This window comes from Telmatherina bonti (genome assembly GCF_933228915.1).
Source record: "Telmatherina bonti genome assembly, chromosome: 4".
Lineage (NCBI taxonomy): Eukaryota > Metazoa > Chordata > Actinopteri > Atheriniformes > Telmatherinidae > Telmatherina > Telmatherina bonti.
In genome coordinates this window covers 13,063,754-13,084,103 of record NC_136622.1, presented here as the reverse complement: position 1 = coordinate 13,084,103, position 20,350 = coordinate 13,063,754, and the positions used below count along the sequence as shown (strand labels likewise).

Sequence of the window (20,350 nt, the reverse complement as noted above, 5' to 3'; positions counted from 1 at the left end):
ACCTGAACGCCACTGCAGCTTCATCTGATGTGGCAGGTGGGCTTCAGGATGGCGCGCAGGCACAGAAACAGACGTGGATTCTTGCTTTTCTAGATCAAATCAATTAAAGACCACTTATTTTCTGAATACAGTTGTAATTTTTCTTTTCTGCTTAGTTTCTTCCAGGATACTGGATATCATGGCACCAAATGCAGGGATGTCTATGAATGTAATCTTATGCATGGGTGATTTTGCAGCACATAAGGTAAAAGTGGAAAATGTGTGTTCTGCAGTTTTTACTCAGACCGTGTTGCAGCTCTGTTTTGTTTCAAAAGGCCAATTGATTCAGTTCAAGAATGAAGGCTCAGGAATTGTAAAACTGCAAAAATTTCAAGACTTTAAAACCAGTTATATTCTTGTATTTGACATTAACCTCTACATTTTGCACTGCACTGTGAGAACAGTGATATCGTGTGATGTGTGTGAACCAATAAGAGAAGGAGAATTTGTCCTCTTTGGAACATTTTGTCCTATTTATTTGTCATTTACAAGCATTTTTTTCTTAGATGTTTCTTCACCAATCAAGAAGCATTTTATCCTTTTGTTCTAATTCTGATACAAAAGGGAGACTTTCCTCCTCGTTTCTCTAATCTCTTTGTCCCAGTTTAGTTAAAACAGGCCTGATATGATCAGCACTCACCGACTCCACGTATGCTACAACCTCTTCACTTATTTATCGCATTTACACAGCACATTAGGGAGAATGGGATAGAAATGTTGTCAAAATAGCCATTCCTAAAATGTTGTTCATGGCCAGCATGTGTGCTGGCATTCAGTTGTTGAGCAGGGGTGTGTATATACTGTCCATTTAATCACATAAAAGTAACTTCGGTTGTGTCTGCATGGCTACTGTAAGGGGTTTGATCACATACTGTACATGTGTGTTGTACGTTCACATTTTGTGTGTATGTGTGTTAGATCCTAACAGTGGCAGCATTGTTCTGATGGGACAAGCAGCAGCATCGTTGTCAGGGCCACTGTAATCACGGCTGGCCAGAAGATGAAAGACACTATTGACAAGGAGCGAAATGTCTGAGAGAAGAGAGAGAGAGAGGGAGAGAAAGAGAGAGAGGAATGTAATGAAAGGGAGGAATAAGGAGCAGCAGCAGAAATGAGAGACAAGAATAGCTTGCTGACCAAACTCCATTATGAAACAAGCCTTTGCCTTGTGCCCTGCATTTAGTCGCGCATGGACCAATGAGCTAATGATATGAGTATTGGACGGTGGTGTCTGTGGGTAGCCTGTGAAGCACTAGTCAGTGTTTGTTCCAGCTGTTTGACAGGAACTATACAGTACAGCCTGGAAGTTATCAGTTTGATCAGAAGCTAAGTTTTGAGACTTCAGTCCTGAATGTTTCCCCATCTTTTGGTGGAAATCACTGGATGTGAAAGAATGATTGTTTACTGTACATGGTAAACACTGCAGGCATTTCCAGCATGCATCACAGTGCACATCGCCTCCTTTTACAGAAAACCATTTGGTTGCTTTTGTGTGGCTTGCCAGTTAAAAGAAGATTACCAATCTGTTTTGTTGAGGTTTACAGAATTATATGTGGACAGCTCAGGGATTCTCTTTTTCAGGTTAAGGAATCTCATCTCTTCTTTTGACTTTAAATGCCCGATACACCAAATCAGCATGAAGCTGTAGGAAACACCTGGAACAATCTTTACTGTATAATGCCTTTACATACATATGTGTAACAATCCCGACTGACTGTTTAACTTATTAAATGAACACTGTTAAATGCTTAATGCATTCATTCATTATCCTAATCGCTTAGTACAATGAAGGGTCGCTGGGAAGCTGGAGCCTTTCCCAGCAGTCTTTGGGCGAAAGGCAGGGTACACCCTGGACAGCTCGCCAGTCCATCGCAGGCCCTGCTTAATGCAACATACAAAAATGAATTGAGTTCACATAATGTGTTAATTTAAACTAAAACGCAGCTTTTGCCTCTAAACATTGAAACCATTCTGACCGAGCTTGTATTCTCTGTTGCCAGGATGCGTTTCAATCATTTAACTGCTTCACACAATCATGGTAATAGAAGCACAAATGTGTTGCTGCTTCACAAGACTTTGCCTGTCCTCTGAGGCCTTTCAGGAACAGCCCCAACCCTCACCACTTCTTCTGGACCAGATAAGCGGATATAGAAAATGGATGAATAGATGGATGTAATGGGAAATAGATGGATGGTCCATCTTCTTTTCTTTTACCTCTCTCTTTTTCTTAGTTTTCATGGCAATCTGTCCTGCCATCTTTGCTGCCTTTTATATTGAACTGGTATGAAGCCAAATAGCTTTCACTTCTCCCCCTCTCACACTCTCTCCTGCTTTATCAGGTTGGACCAGTCCTCTCCTGCTTTTTGTGGAAGCTGGCTACCTCTATTTTCTTTGCTCTGTTGCTCTGTAGTAAATATACTTTTGGGTTTTTCCTGTAATTTATAGATGCTTGCCTGCTAATGCGATGCTCCGCATTAATGCCTTTCCCTGTGCATTTGTTTGTTTATGTGCATAGTTCCATTTTCTAAATGGTTCTTCATCCATACATTTAAACGTGTCCATGTTTTTAGGTGTGTATGTGTTTCTGTGTGCTTGTGTTCAGTCTTTCTGCAGAAGGCTTTAATACGTCCAGAGGATCAATACTCAGAGGAGCGATGTTTAGCCCTGTCTTCTTTTAAAAGATGCACTCCGCAGAGTGGTGCACGCCAAGAGTCGAGAAGTCAATAAAACAAAGCCCACAGTGCCCTCATTTATTCCCTTTTTTGCACATTTCAGTGTGCACTCCTCTGGGTCTCTGAATGTTTAATATCAACTCAGATTTGTGGACATTCAAAAGAAGTGCATGAATAGACTGAAGTTTTGAAAGTGCTAATATTTTGCTTTTTTTTTCTGTGTTTCAGGGCTGACAGTAGACGATGTTGAAGATCTGGGGATGAGGTTATAAAAAAGACAGCAGAAAAGGAGGAAAAAGCTGAAGAGGAAGTCGATTGCGAGGAACCTTTTTTTTTTTTTTTTTTTTCTTTTGTTACCAGTTCTTCCTGCAGCGTTCTAAGGCTCGGACTGACCCTTTCACGGATTACACTCTCAAAAAACATCCACTTGCTCACCTACCCCTTCCCCTCATCACCATGTCTTCCCACCTCAATCCTCCCCGTGTGAACTTCCCCTTCTTCCTTCTTCTCCTCTCCTTTTCCATAACTATCACCTCCACCACTTCTCCCTCCTCCCTGCTTTCCTTTGCTCCTCCAGAGGGAGGTCTTACACATTTGGTGGTCCACAACAAAACCGGAGAGGTTTATCTGGGTGCTGTCAACTGGATCTACAAGCTGTCCAGCAACCTCACCAAACTGCGAAGCCACGTTACCGGTCCTGTCACAGACAACCCTCGCTGTTACCCTCCACCTGGTGTCCAGTCCTGCCCCCACGAGCTGGTGCAGACCTCTAATGTCAATAAACTCCTGCTCCTTGATGCTGCCCACAACCGCTTAATTGCATGTGGGAGTACCTCCCAGGGAATATGCCAGTTCCTCCGTCTGGATGATTTATTTAAGCTCGGCGAGCCGCACCATCGTAAAGAGCATTATCTATCCAGTGTTGCAGAGGCGGGAACCATGTCAGGTGTGGTGATCTCTCCAGATATTTTTGGCGGGGGTGGCAAACTTTTTGTTGGCACTCCGATCGATGGGAAGTCTGAGTACTTCCCTACTCTATCAAGCCGCAAACTAATGTCCAATGAGGAGAATGCTGACATGTTCAGCTTTGTGTACCAGGACGAGTTTGTCTCTTCTCAACTAAAGATTCCTTCAGACACACTCTCCAAGTTCCCGGCATTTGACATCTACTACATCTACGGTTTCAACAGTGAGCAGTTTGTGTATTACCTAACCCTGCAGCTCGACACCCAACTCACTTCACCAGACGCAAGCAGCGAACAGTTCTTCACCTCGAAGATTGTCCGCCTGTGTGTTGACGATCCAAAGTTCTACTCTTACGTTGAATTCCCAATCGGCTGCACAAAGGATGGAGTGGAGTACCGTTTGGTTCAGGATGCTTATTTGGCCCGGCCAGGAGCCCGTTTGGCACGTTCTCTTGGTATTCAGGAGCGTGAGGAGGTTCTATTCACTGTATTTGCCCAGGGTCAGAAGAACAGAGCCAAGCCGCCCAAGGAGTCAGCTTTGTGTCTGTTCACAATGAGGCAGATAAAGGAGAAGATTAAAGAGAGGATTCAGTCGTGCTACAGAGGAGAGGGAAAACTCTCCCTGCCCTGGCTGCTCAACAAGGAGCTTGCCTGCATCAATTCTGTGAGTGTTCAAGACATTTTTCCCACAAGTATCTCTGTGATCAGAATTTAGATTTTGTGCTAATCTGATATTGCCTCCTGAAGGTTTTTTTTTTTTTTTTTTTTTTTTTTACTTGTAATTGTATTCAACACAGTAAAGCTCATTTCAGATTCCAGCCAAGTTTTTTTTTAATTGGATTGGAAAAGATTAATCAGTTTTAGTGAAATTTGAGTATCTTAGTACTGCAGCTCTAGAGCGGTTTGATAGTGATTACAGGTTTAGGATGTGTTTAAACTAATGGTTCATTCACACTGGTTTTGGTCAGTTTGCTTGAAACAAATTGGTGTGCTTCAATGGAGAGTACATTTAGTTTTGAACGGTATGAAAATAAATTTGAATTCTGGTGCAGACCAAGAAAAAACGTTAACTCTATTCCTCTTGAAAAACCAAAGGTCTTGGTTCTCTTGCCAGTACACCTTGGTGTAATTTGCTATCATGGTGAACACAAATGGACCAACAGTGAACTAGAGAAAGGTATACGATGTGTCACTTCAGTATGCGTGCAAGATAACATGCCGTCTGTCCTGCTCTTCATACTGACAGATTCTGTTGAAAACTGCATTTGGTTAAAACACCAAAGTAAAAACAGACCCAAGAGTGCATAAACTTGGTCCTGCTACGTTGTTAACTTGCACTAAATGAGCCGTCCCTGCTGGCCAATCAATAAGTCCAAATTTTTTCTATATTTTCTCCTTGGTCATCTTTTGTGTTGCAGCCTAGAGTGGATGTTGTCACTTCAAGATGTTGTCCAGGTGGTTTTGCTGATTGAGTTAAGTCTGACAGCAAAGCAAACCCAAAGAAGGTGCAAAATTATATTAAGTTCCCCAATCAAACCAAATTCCCAGCTGTCTGAAGTTCTAGTTCACCAGTCAATGAATTGTTTATTGATTAGCACAAAAAAAATGTGAAAAATTGTTTGTTAGTGAACTACAGGGGGTGATTTTTCAATAGTATAGACGTCAAAATGGACTATGAAGAAAATGCTTGAGGCTATCTTTATCCTGGCAGAATGACTAGAAAAAAAAAGTGTCACCATTTCCTTAAATGTAGCATATCAACATTTTCCATTTTGGTTTTAGGGAAAAGGCTGCCAATGTGTAGGTGCAATTGCACATTTAGTGCAACATACAATAAAAAAAGCTTCTTTAGTGACATCTCTATGCAAGCAGCATGGTGCCATGGAAAAGAGTGGGCAGCAAATGCAGAACATTTAGCCTGATCAGCTTAAGAGAAATGAGTGTTTATTACAATATGAAATGACTCAAGTCTTCCTGCAGTAGCATAGACGAAGTTACAAATGTATCTAAGGGTTCCTATGAAGCTACTAGATTTGGAACGGAAAAAAAAAAAAACAAGCATTTTAAAATTGTTTCTTTGTCTTCTTTTCTTCTTTTTCCAATCTTTGTGTGCCCATCTATCTGAGCCACTAGTATATTATTAGTTATAATTCCATCTATAGGTTTTGTATGGCTTGTTTTTGCTTGTACTCAAGGCCTTGAAGTGTCTGAGATACTTAAATGTGTGTGTGTGTGTGTGTGTGTGTGTGCGTGTTTCCCACATGTCACACACACTCACAGCTCTGTATCCTCATGAATAATTCACCTGGTCTCACCTTCTGTTATTCAGTCGGTGCTCCATAACAACCTGCCATAAATCTCTGGACCACTCTCCACCTCTCTGTCTCCATCTCCTTCTTTCTCTCTATTCTATTATCTGTTTTGCTCCTGTGTCTTTCACTCCAGACCCATCATTTGCATAAAGAATTCTTTCATTTTGCTAACCTTATCCTCCTTGGGCTTCTTCTTTTATCATCGTCTTTTTTACTTTTTTCACATTGTTTTGAATTTTTTATCTTTTAACCTCCTACATTTTTTTCTGCTTTTGCTTCATTTGTTCCTCATTAACTTCTACCCTTTCTGTCTCCCTCAAGACGTTGATACCTCACGGTTTCTCTTTGCTCTGTCTTTGGCTTTTCATTGTTGATTAGACAGTGTGTGTGCGCCTGTGTGTGTAAAGCTGGAAGCTGAGTGGGATCTGGACATAAAATGTGGAAGGCAGACAATGGCGGGTGCGGTGATAAAGATGACTAGAATGATGGGTAATGACAGTTGGAGTCATGTGATTAATCAGAGGTGGGGTCCTGGTTTTGGATATGGGGAGGATGTGAATGGAGGGATGGATTAAAGAGTAAAAGGGAAGCTGAATGGGGGAAAAAAAGGTATGAATGTGAGGCTGTCCAAAAAGGTAACACGTGAAATTTGGTCGCTGGACAATTTGACAAAATCTGAGAAGTAACATGTTCTTTACAAATAAGGAGATTTATTTCTAACACTTTAGTTTTAAGGGAAATATTTCTTAATAATAATAACTACTGAATGCATTAAAAAGAACCTTTGTGTAAACATTAAACCTCAGTGTTGAATCCTTTTAACTGTATCTGTTGCTTGACCATATCACTATGACCCAAGTCAAAAAACCAAAACATCAACATGTTTATTGTATTGAAATAGAAGTCGTACAGGAATATTTTCTGCTAAATGACTTCATAATATCTTTTGCATACATTTCTATGTTATCATTTTGAAGAAACAGAATAATTTAAATTTGTCGTTGAGGTTTTTCCACTTAACTTTCCCAGAATTATGATTGCATGACATTGCCCATCGCTCTTGCCTGTTCTTTTTACACAGATACAAATAGCAGTTGTTTACTAAACACGGTGGAGAAAAACTACCCCCATCAACTTCCACTCCACTTTCTAGGGAATAAAAATAAAAGTAGATGTTTCTAATACTGTTTCAGCTGTTTGCATGTAGATGTTTTGGAGCCAAAAATGGGCATAAGACAGAAGAGGACAGTGAAAGCTGGAGAGTGATTTGATTCCCAAATGAACAAAAATATACATTTTTGTTTTGGAAGTATATCTTGGTCGTATATAGCATAAAAAAACCCTAAATTTATCCTAAAACCTGCCCCAATTAGTATAAGAATTTATTCTTCATATCCGATAAATATGATGCATAAACACAGAAACACGCCTACTTTTAAAAGATTAAAAAGTCATGAAGAAAAAAGTGAGAGGGAAAAAAAAAAAGGATTTCTGGAGAACTTGATTAATTTAACCCAGGATTCCAGTAAAAGTAAATATATTGTGGAGGCAACACCCAGCTGCGGTCTTGTTGCTGGCAGTATTGCATATTAAATCTCTTCCATGTAGTTGTCTGAAGCCCAAAGGCTGCCTCCATCTATGCTTTAGGTCTGTGTTGTGAACATAAACATTATACATCACATTATATATATACATAAAACTACACATCTACAAAGGTTTAGTCATCCAGAGTCTTAAGCTGTCACCAAGCAGGTGATGTGAATTTGCTCTCTTGTTTGCCACAAATAATTTTGGACTTTGGAGACTCCGTCATCCATTTCTTCACTATTATTCAAGTATTTTTTTTTTTTTTTTATCTCATATGACTAGATGGCTATAATTATGTCTTCCCATTTAACATGTTGTCATTGTCTTTACTTATTACATTTTCTCTTTTAAAGGCATCAATATGGCATCTTCGTCACTTGCTCACTGATGTGGAAGCACCATGGGGCCATGTACTATAAAGTGTACTGTATGTGCCTGTGCTTATGCTAATGAGCATACAGTTACATGATTGTCCTTTATGGCCATCTGTCGTTCTGCCTGCGATCGATCAAGGTCGTGTCAGCAGAGCTCGTGCTGGGATGTCACGGTGATGAATTTATCATCTCAGCGTGCAGGCGTGTTCAATGTTTCCTTCTGAGAAGAATGACAGCTCGTTGCCTCTGCACCGGTGTGATGTGGAAACTTTCAAACTGACTCGTTTAAAGAGACAAGGTCAGGTCTGTCAGCATTCAGACTCTTCTCTCTACCCGGAAGCTAGCAAATTTCCGCTTTCTGTTCAGCTCCTGACAGTTATAATACTGTACTCTGTAAGCACACTACATGGTCATTTGGAGGGAAGTCATGCATTTTATGCTCAAAATTACTGCCATACTTTGAGATGATTCTCTGGTGCCAGCCTAATGGTCAATAATGGCAGATTGAACACGTTGTCTAATGGAACATTGATGTATAAAAACAGAGTTATTCAGGTGATAGGAAAAGTGACAAGGAGCGAGATGGAAAGGACGTTGGACATATTGATGGAACAAGGTTTGACGGTCACCAGTAAAGCATTTGGTGAATCTATGCTTTGCATGAGCTGGTCGATTCCTGACATTAAAATTGATTGATCCTTCATCCTTCAGATGTTGTGCTAGAATCGGTATCATGGTCATAGTGGTCCAATCTTAAATTTGCTGAAAAGGCAAACATGAGACACTCGAGTTATATTAGAATTTATACGATTGAAGTTAAAGAATTAGATTATTTCAGCTGACTAACTTGTAGCTCCAGTGGAAATGGGAGCTACCAGTAGCTGTTGGAATGGTTAAGAAAGGAGAGAGAGTGAAAAATCCAGTTCAGCTAGACATGCAACCAAAGAATAAAACATTTAAAAGTGGAGTTTTGTCAATGCTCCTTGTATCCTTGACATGTAAGTATGGTGTTGATTGCCACTGGTGTAAGTGAACCTGATGTTTCCATATTCTTGGCTCCGAACTGGTTAGTTGGCTTTAGCTTGTGTTTACATGGCAACATCAACTCTCCTAAGAAACAGGTCTTTTTTATACCATGAATAGCATTCAGATCAGATTTATTATTGTTACTGGACTATGTTGATACTTCATGACAGTTCTTTGTGCAGTGTGCACATTTAACCCTGTGCATGTAAAAAGGTGCTACTAAGAGAAGGGAGCTATTATTTTTCTCTCAGTAGAATACATGTTGTAAAGAGCTCATTTGTTTAAGATGACTATTGGAAAGATAAATACTTCAAAATGTCAATTTTATGAAATTTTTACACAACAAACAAACTTTTTTTTTTTTTTTTTTTTTTTTGTCTTGTCCAGCATTTAGGCAAGCAGAATGATGGTCTGGATGCTGTGTTCTGCTGAGCAAATTTTCTCTGCCAAGGGAAGCTTTATAGATATAATGATCCCCTTGACTTTCTGAATTTTTATTTTATTTCTATGTTTATTTTGTATTGTTGTTTGAATTGTAGAGTTTGTACTGCTGGACCAGAGAGGACAGACAAAAGACAGAAAGAGAAAGGAGAAGAAACACCTCATAAGAAAAGGGAAAGAGATAAAGGGAGAGAAAAGGGAGAGAAAAAAACAACAACTAAAAAATAACCCAAAAACAAAAAGAAAGAAAACAACCTACAGATGTATACATACACACATACAGGCACACACATACATATACACACACATACACACGCATACATACACATACATATACACACACGTATACACACATAATATATATATATATACACAAATATATACATATGTACACATATACATATACACATACATACATTTACACACACACCTCTATGCACACACATACACACACATACATACGTACAAACATATACGCACTTGCCAGTATTAACACATATACATACACATACAAGCCAACTTTAGATCATAGTAACTAAACTATGAATCTAAAAAGTTAAATATAAATGAGAAACAAACAGAAATGAGAAAACTAGCTGCTGTTAGTGAATAAAACTGCGAGACGACTCGGTGACTGTGTCACATGCAGAACATGCAGAGTGGAACGTGTTCCGGAAAAGGTGATCATGCCACAACAAACAAACTTAACAACATAAATAATAAACCATTTGGAGTGATGTGACCAAATCCGCAGACTGCCGATCATCCTCCCAGCTCGCCATTTCACCCTCTGGTTTAAGCATGTTAGCTTGTAGAGACCATATGACATCTGCTCAATCTCACAAATAACATCACACACTAACATCTGTAAATGTGTGTAGGAATGCATTGATTTTAAACTATTTAGGAACACAATACTATGATGACAATCCACCAGCTCTGCATGACAGACACAACAGATACATTTATGATTATTTGCATTGCATGAGAACAGAGTCACTGATGAGCAGCTGTATGTGCCAGGGCCAAAACAAAAGCACAATTAACTTTACTAATACTGTCTTTGGAATTTGTCATTTAATAAATCTTTTAGATTCAGCTGGCAATGCCTCAGTCTTTCTTTTGTTCTTGCTTGTTTAAGCTTTCTCCTCTGAAACATATTGCTTTCTCAAGAAACATTCACAGTTTCTGACTCGTGGGAATGTTTCTGCTCCGTTTCGCGCTCTGCCTTTTATTTCTATGATGCAGCATTCCAAGCACTCTTCTCTTCTCTTTTTTTTTTTTTTTTTGTGAGAGCATCTATTAATCATCATTAAAACTTCATTTTGAATTTAATTGTAAGTATCAGTTATTAAATCATATACTTGTCAATCCAAAAATGTTAATTGAATGTTTTTGTGTCCTTGTTATTTTTTAATTAAACATAAGTATATCTGACACCATGCCTCAGAAGATAGTTTATAATTTGTTATTGGGTGTATAAGTATTTATTTACAGAGTGATATTAACCTCTTAGAGTTTCAGCCAGATGATTAGCCAGTAATCTTGTCATGTGGGCCCTAACTTCCTGTGATCTTTAATGCAGTTGCATATATGCAGTAGTTGCAACCAGGCTTTGATTCAAGATTAACTTGATTGCAAAAATGTACTTTATAGATGTAAGCATATCCATGGTGCAACCAGTGAAGAAAATGTATATTATACACCTAAACAAATATAGCATTACCTATCTCAGTGTCAATGAGATGTTGAAGTAGATGTGTGGTTATTCACGGTGCTGAAGCAGCAGTCCTCTTTATGCACACTCAGCTTGTAAACTGTAAAAGTTCATTTCTAGCAGTGCCAAATTCCTGCTTAACGTTATTTTCCTTTTATACATATATTAGAAAAAAACAAAAAAAAAACTCTACAAGATGCTTACCAACTTGGGGAGTTCATTGTATCCATTCATTGACACTTGTTTTGCTGACTGTGTTTTAGAGTGTATAGGATTTACCACTGCTTTTACTCACCAATAATTGGCTGCACAGTTATGATGTAGGTGCAGTCTCTAAAAGATGGACCCAAACACTCCCGTTGAATGGAAAATTTTCCTGCTGGGAGAAGTTAAACATTTGAAGTCACATGCGCAGAAATACATCATCTACCCCATCTCTGCACTGCGAGGGGTGTGTCTTAAACTCCAGGTCTCTCCCTGTGCAACTTTATGTCCACTCATTATCAGGAAGAGGCCAATGCTGGTCTTCTGGGAATTAAACTGAGTGGTGGGTGACCTTCTCTGGCTGTGGGCTGCTGTCCAGCTCTACAGCTCAGTGTGCAGACTGACCTAGCTATGCGACAGCCTTAGCATGACTAATGAGACTGATTCACACAGAGAGAGAGAGAGAGAGAGAGAGAGAGAGAGAGAGAGAAGATAGCATCTTTCTATGTGTACGTGTGTGTTTACAACTTGCTTTATCTCTGTATTTGAGTGCCCATTTGTGTGTTTGCCCACCACCTTGCCCTCAAAAAAAAGCACAGTGAAACAATGGTGAAAGCAACCAAATAAGAGGATGATAATAATAGTGTGTGAGTGAGTGTGTGTGCACTTAAGTCATCATTGTCTACAGATATACAGACGGAAAATGCACTGCAGCGACACAGACCAAAAAAAGACTTTTGTGCTGTTATTGGCCCCTCTTTATTAATGACTACCCTTCTCACTCACTCTGTAGCTATTTTACTCAGAGGATAACGGCATTTAATAATATTTACCTGTATACAGGCCATTCTGGTGTTTTCTGTTTGGACTTCCAGACTACCGGTGAGTAAGTGTGCATACTTGTGTCCCCTCGCTGCTGCATCCTTTATCTCCCTATTGTATCTTTGGTCTCATTATAGGTGAGTCTCTGTGGATGGATAACCCACGTTGCATCATTCTTTCAGCCTGCTGAGTGGAGAATATTAATGCTTTACTGGCTTCACTTATATCAACCACTAATATTTCCCTAATGATGAAAAAAAAAAAAAAAAAAAATCAATCAGTCATGCATTAAAAGCAGCAGGGTCATTCTACACCAACCCACCAAACCCCTCATTGTTCCTGTTGTGGACTTTCTATAAAAAACATAATCTGATTTCAGCTATACTTTTATCAATCCTGTAATAGAATATTAAATTATTCAGTAAAATTTACCAAATTGATATTTAGAAGGATGTTTTTTCCTACAAGCCTGTTCATTCTGTTAGCTTTTAGCTTGCCTGAAGCTAATACCCCAAGGAAAAGGAACAAGTTTCTGGTTATAAGGTGAATGAGATGCTATGAAAACCATAAAGTTGTCATCTTTCTTTAACATTATAAATAATATCCTTGCAGTTTTTTAGGCAATGTGCCTTTATACCGAATGTCTTTGGCAACTTAATTGTTGAATAAAATTATGTAAGAAAACATAACTTTGTATTTTCTATCAATTATCTGCAGATCTCTAGATTTTAAACCATAAAACCGATCATGTACTGATGTAGAGCAACCACTACATATACAGGTAAATAAGATCTCACTCAAAATATTGCGCAGTGGTATTTATATGCTGCAACATTACTCTACCTCGCAGTTGAATTTAATAGAAAACAACAATATAATGTCACTAATGACTTTTTAATGGCAGCAATCTTGGAACTTACTGTATATTATTCCTACTCCACGCTGTCATCGTAACATGTCCAGATTAAACCAGTGTAGTGTTAAACCCATGTTACATAACAATTTCTGCTCATGTATGACGTTACTTTCTCTGCATATATAGTCAGAGAAAAGATGTTCCTGCAGCTATGTCTCTGCGAAACCCAAAACTTCATATCCAATATTTTTACAGTTTCATCGTCAGCTTTCCAAGCATGTCCTTTAATCTGCCAGTGATGTCACATTGTCAACAATGATGAAGGGAAGAAGCAGTTAAAACCTCTTCCTCCTAGCTCTCCTTTCTGTGCCCCTGCTCTACATCTGTGACTTCTTCTATTAATCTCATCTGAATTTGGGGTTTTATTCCAAGGATCTATTTGGATTTTTGACCGCTCAAGCAGCTTCCACGTGTAAACAACCTCTCTGTTGGCATGTTTATTCATAATACAAGATGCCAGAAAGCACTGGAAGTACTTCTAGAAAAAAATCTAGCTGCACAGACTTTTAAACCACTGTAGAAAAATCTTTTAAAAAGGTGTTTTCACAAAAAAAAATCTCAGCAGGATATCTTAAAACGTTACAAAGACTCAACCAACAAGCACAAGCAAGGGCAGGTTAGCATCCTGGGGCAGGGATGGCATCGGATGATATTCCCTTCTCAGAAATGCAAACTGCTTTCAGGCAGTCAGAGATGCTCAACTTCACAACTTTGAGTGCCAAATTTGAGAAAATTGTTGAACGTTTCGTATCAAGGGGATGCCATCTGAACTTATTCCTATAAATTTTTTAAATATTTCTATTTTGTTGTAATGAATAATTGAATGTTCAACAACTGGATGATGCTGAACCTGCTGCTTCAGGCCAAATTTGACTCATTTTAACATTGAACTGCAGCAAGACTACCCTAAGTAGCAGCATTTTAGCTTGAAAATTTTAGTATTTTTACTAAAAAATAATAAAACCAAAAAAAAACCCTTGTAGTAAAAAATTTAAATATTTTTTAAAAAGAATTTACGCTGTCATTCAGGTGCTTGAGATTTTTGCAACTATTTCAGGCTAAACTTCCCCCATGTGTATTCAGATTGGTTTTAGATCTACCACTCTTCATCATATCAAAGGAAACGGTTGTTTTTCACCGATACTGAACATGTGGAACACTACAAACTAAGTCTGTTTATATGTTGTATGGGCCTGTGGTGACAGAGTTAAAGGGGGACCCTGACTCTGTCATGAGAACTGTCCGTTCCCACCACATTAGCTCAGGTTTCCACAGAGCCTGGATCTTTGCAGCCTTGTGGGTGAAATAACACAGCACAAGAGTCATGATGCTTGATGTCTATAAAGAACAGAAGTCACCCAGACGTGACAGAGATCTGCACTTGGAATGTAAAAAAAATAGACATTTACCTTTGAGTGAGTTTTGATTGGATGGGGCTTCAAAACATATTAAAGGTACCTCAGTTGCCATTTTAGTTATGGTGGTTTTAGCAGTTTTAAAATACAATAAAATATGTTCATATTTTCACAACCATGAGGCGCACTGTGTTAAAAGGTGCAGTCTCAGTTATGGGTGCTATTTCTGTATTTAACACATACATGAGGCGCACCGGATTTTAGGGCGCGGGCATGGACCGGTACTCTAGCTTAAAACATGCTTGCTTGCGTGTGTTTCAAAAAAGGCAGCAGAAGAAAAACTGTGTTCAGTTGTGCTTTATTGAAGAATTTAGCAATGTTTTCATGTTGTTTTTTGATCAATCCTCATTCACAAATCCATCAAAGTCCTCATCTTCTGTGTCCGAAATGAACAGCTGGGCGAGTTCTCCATCGAAGACGCCGGGTTCCCGCTCGCCATTGTCAGTCAGTCTTGTTGCCGTGTGGCTCCTCATAAATGATTCCGACTTTTGCGAAAGCTCGATCAACAGTGCAAGCAGACATGTTAGCCCAAGCCTCCGCAATCCATTCACAAATGGTGGCGTAACTCGCCTGACGCTGCCTCCCAGCGTTAGTAAAATCTTGCTATCTGTCATCCGTCGCTCCCACGCCGTTCGCAACTTCACTTTGGGGGTCATTAGTCAAACCAATGTTGTTTTGCATAATGCACATACCGGCACTATATACTTACTGAGGGCATGCCTTTAGCGTCTTCTTTCACGCCCACACTCCCCCCTTCAATGTTCTCATGCTGCCCTCTGTTACGTCCGCCTTTTATCTATACAAGCAGCGTGTCGGCGGGAAACGCTCTCAGTCAGTCAAGGGGAGCGCTCATCAAAGTGACACAACAACTTCTGTAGATTTTGGAACTCTGAACACACATAAGGCGCATCACATTATAAGGAGCTTTGTCTATTTTGGGGAAAATAAAAGACTTTTAAGTGCGCCTTATGGTCGCGAAAATACGGTAGTTATGACTTTAATGTTTTATGCCTTTTTAAAAATTGATGTTATTATGATAGTTTTTCTCTCAAGCAACAGAAAACCTGAAAAAACAAACAAAAAAAACTTCTTACTTTATAAAATATTAATTTAGGACTAATCATATAATATTATTGTGAAATAAGCTATCAAGACATTCTAAACACATCTATTTTTTTTTTATTTATTTATTTTTTTTTTTACCCAAAAAGACCCTTTCAGGAAGTTTTCATAGGGAAAAATTTCAGTGCATTGATTTATGGTGTGCCCGCTCCACAGAGGTGAATTGCTGTCAAATACTGTGTAGAAAACAGCCCAATGGGGGAAACATTTTTTGACGAGGTGCCCTTTCTCTCTCCTGCCTTTAGTTTTGATGCATGACACAACAGTGTGTTACACAAATCGGGGCATTTTAGTGATTTCAGCTGCAGCACTCCTCCATATGTTCCGTTTTTTTTTTTTTTCATCTTGTGAATTGCAGACTGAGTCACATGGTGTCCACCCTGTGGAGAAATTTACTAATTAATATAAAAGTCCAAATGAGGAGATTTCTTAAATTCGACTTCAGAATAAAGCTTGTGAACCTAATCTAATGAAACAGTGGTGCTCATTGTTAACTGTAACACATGACTAAAAAGACAAGTGGCTGCTAAGGGCCCCATGAGAATGGCACTTAATTGTAGATTTGGAGTATTTTGGAGCTTGTGGTTGCTGAGCCTTTAAGCTGTATTAATTGAATGTGAAGTGACCTTTTGTCACCGAAAAACAGTAGTCTAAAAAATATTTTTTTGGGTTGACAAAGAGCAAAAATACCAACAGTGATATTACAGTTTTAAGAACCTGAGTACCACATCTGGAATAATCATCTTCTTATTCGTCGAGTAAGTCTGGAATTAGCCTTGGAACAACGGTTCTCTAAACCCTTTATGCTTCTTTTTGCTGTGTCAAATATAGTTAATGACTTCATAAGCAGTCTTCTCAGGAGAAACAAGGTTCTGAAAGGTCAAATCATATTTCTTTTCAGCTTTAAAACGGGGTCAGAAAGGCCAACGAGTTCTTTTTTCAAAAGACCGTGCTGGCTGTCCAGGACACAGATCTCTGCTGCACACTCAAAAACTGCTGACCTGCAGCATCTAATGAAGAGTGTAATTATTTATTGATGGGCATTTATGTTGTGTTGTGTTTGGGAGGGTTTATGACATCTGCATGCATGTGTGTTTGTGCAAACACATGCCTGCAGTGATGTATATTTGTGCATTTAATTATTCATATGTGCACATATCTAACTTCAAGGGCATGTGTTGTTGTATATGTGTGGAGGAATGCACATGTGGGTTTGGAGCAATGTATCCCAGCTTTGTTTGGGTTTTTTTTGCAATCTGCTGGGGGAAGCTCTGTTAAACAAAGATGAAGTTTTAAGACACCTCCTGGCTTCAATTTTTAATATGTACGCACAAACATCACACGCACACACGCAAGTGCAAATAGCTAATATTTGAAATATGAATTGGATGCAAAACATCTATTTGGATTCAGATCATTAACTGAACTCATTGAAGTTTTAGCAGCATGTCTCGCATCTCTTGTACAACATGTAAAAAAAAAAAAAAAAATCAGTTCTGCACAAATTTACCATTGATTTATTTCTTGTTAATGTTTATTTACCAAAATAAGAAAGACAGATTGATTGAATTTCATCAGCCTGCAAGAGGCTGATGGTCATCAACAACTAAAGTTGTGCACTTCATATGTTTTCAGATTTGTTGGTGGGTTTGGAGAATTTATGCTAAGAATACAATCTCTGCATTTTTTCAAACAGCACACGACTTGACAGGGTTTCATATCTGAGAGGTTTTCTGTATGTTTTTGAATTAACTGGATTACAGCCACCTGGAAAGGTTTAAATTCAGATTACACAGATTATAGAAGGCAGGGCTCAGATGGACAGAGTTGAGCATCTTTTGCTCATGTTGCATGGAAAGCCATTTTTGTAAATTTACTAATGTGATGTTTGCCTGTTTTTTGGTAAATGTAGGCCAAACAGCAGCAAATGTGTTCCACCAACCATAATCTCACAGCTGTGTGGGCAAAATATAGTTACACACTGCTTCACTTTACCAAGTGGTAATAAGCTCAACACCGGGAGAGAAAGTCTACATGCCAGAAGCTACTATGAAATAATTTTTAAACTGGGAAAATGGATGCAACTCATTAAGTTTGTTGCAGAATGCTTTACTGTTGCATGATCTAAAAATTTGAAATGTATATAAAGTACAGATCATTTTCTTGGAAAAATGAAGCATGTGCTGACCTGAATCTGGGTCATTAAAAAAAAAAAAAAAAAAAAAAAAAAAAGGTTCATTTAACTTCAGATGAGACCATATAAGATACCAGGTAGTTTGGCATGTTGAATCTTCCTTTGGCAATCCAGAGATTTATCCAGATGATCACACAGGAACACAACCTGAAAAACGGATATAAGGACTTTTTTTACTTAAGATCATGGACCACCTCCTGCTAAATGACTTTTTTTTTCCCCCAGAAATTAATTCATTTATTTAATAAAAGATTCATATGATAACTTCTGTGAGACTTGTTAAAAAGATCTTCAGATGCAGTTTTAGTAAAGAAAAAAAAAAGGAAAAATAATTGTGGCTTGATCGAAATATATGAATATTATCATGAAGAACTATATAACAGAAAGCGTTCGCATTGATCAAACTAAGTTTTTAAAATTTAGGCACATGGTTTAAACGCTAGATGCATAAAATACAACCCGTAGATCGGTCTAAATTTCATTTCCAGTTTTAATGAAAATTGATGTAGAGGTTTTTCCATAATTCTGCAAAGCAGATGGTCTTGAAAACATGACCTCCCAATAGGGGTTCAACCAGATAGAAACTACAACTAACTTTGTTTCTTATTAGAACATTGCGTCTAACATATATGTAGATAAAATATGTGGATATTTTTAATTGAAAACATAACTTTCCTTTTTCTACTTTGTCCAACATAATAAAAATTCACATCATCCAAGAATTTTAACACAAGAAATTAATAAACATTGTAGTCATGTCTCAGTTTTCATCTTTTCCTCTTTAATTACAGAATGTGCCTTTTAAAAAAAAAAAAAAAAAAAAGTGCATCACTGTGGTCATCAAACCTACTGTGCCAGAAAAAAGTGACACAGCAGACTGGAGCTTTCCTTATGGATTTAGCTCAGCTGATGGCCCGGGCTAGCCGGGATCCCACTGTGGCACATTAACCCATATGGCCGACTGACAATCAACCGTTGGAGCCAAGCCCTCTTTTCCCACAGATATCAGTCTGTCTCTCAGGAATTGCTCCACTTTGCGTGTTTTGTTTTGCTGCACACCTTCAAAATGATGAAATTATGACCCAGAAAAGTATCCCGATGGGGATCAGTCTTGACAATTGCTCCACCTTGCTTTTAAATTCCCCAGCGTGGCACTTAAAGCAGCGAGGCTCACATTTGTGATTCATCCTCTCTATTTGAACTCTGCAATTAAACCAATTATCCCAAAAGAGAATTTCAAGGTGTTTTAAAGTATATTGAGTGTGACAAATGTTTGAGCTGATGAAGCTTCATGGATCCCCGCTTTGAACAAAAGTGAACGGAGGGGGCTCTTTATAGCTTGTCTTCCTCACCTTCTGAACTGAAAGCTCTTTACAGTGGAAGCCATAAGGATTTTGTACTGTGCATTTGTTCCATACATTTTGCATCATTTTGCATTGTTGCTTGTCTTGGGTTCACTAGGTAGCTTGAGGGCCCTTCAGCAGGTGGACTAAAGGAGCAGGGGATGAAGCACAGACTCTGTGACTGGTAGATGGTGGCTCTGTCTGCTGAGCCTCAGTATTATTGAATTTATAGAGGAAGTTAGGCAATTATATCCTATTAGTTACAATGCGATTATACTTTTAATATAATAACTTTTCATTTTATAGACTTGCTGGCATGTGTGCAACACAGATATGTACTGACCATTCATTAATATGCTGCAGAGCAGTGAAAAGTCCATGTTTGAAAGCAGAGTGGATGTATTCTTTATGTCTTCCACCCAGGGAACTGCACCACCTGTCTTATGTGGTCTGCTCTTTTTATCATTCAGTTGAAATATTTGGGTCTCTTTTTTTCAGTTTACCTTCCTTTGGTTTAGACAAAAAGGAATGATTTGAGTGGTAGCTTTTTCTTCCATCAGAGCACATCTACTTGCTGCCAGGCCTTCCCTTAATACTCTTTGTTTTAACTACGCCAAAACAACAGATGCCAAAATACTGTTTAGTTTATCCTCCAATTTTGTTTCCCCAAATATGATTAAAAAAAAAACAAAAAAAAAGATAATTTGAATTATAAATGATTCCTAGTTACAGATGCAGAAATCAGAACCATCATATACAGATTAAGATGCCAAATGTGCAGCATTTTCATTTTGTTACATAGTACAAAAATGACTCAACATGGCATGTTCCCATTTGTAGTTATTATGACAGATAAGATTATTTTTTCCTTTATTTGACTTAAATTAGTAAATAAGATTAGATTAGGTAGAAAAAAATATTTCCCACATAATTATTCCCACATTTTCTGGTTTTGTGCCCTTAAGATAATTTAATTGTGAAACTTACCCTGTGGCTTACCCGTGTAGGAAAGCATGCTGAAAACATTTTATCTGAACATTAATTATAAAATATATGAGCAATTATTCTGTTAGGGACCATCTGTTCTTATTAAACTACAGAGTATATGCTTGTCTGTGCAAAGATAAACCCTTGAATACATGTTTTCTGACAAAAGCAAAGAATTCACAAATCAAGAAAAACTGTTTTATGTCTTGTTTTC

The 20,350-nt window shown here is 38.3% G+C and overlaps 1 protein-coding gene across 1 annotated transcript in view; it reads left to right on the top strand.

Annotated features, from left to right (window-relative positions):
* Window positions 1–3,167: 3,167 nt before the first annotated feature.
* Window positions 3,168–20,350, top strand: part of LOC306755432 (plexin-A1-like) — a gene marked incomplete at both ends in the record, with an annotated part of 239,478 nt that continues 222,295 nt past the window's right edge. Inside the window, one exon of the mRNA XM_079239811.1 lies at window positions 3,168–4,340. Within this exon, the coding sequence (XP_079095937.1) occupies window positions 3,168–4,340 (1,173 nt within the window). The remainder of the gene's footprint in view (window positions 4,341–20,350) is intronic.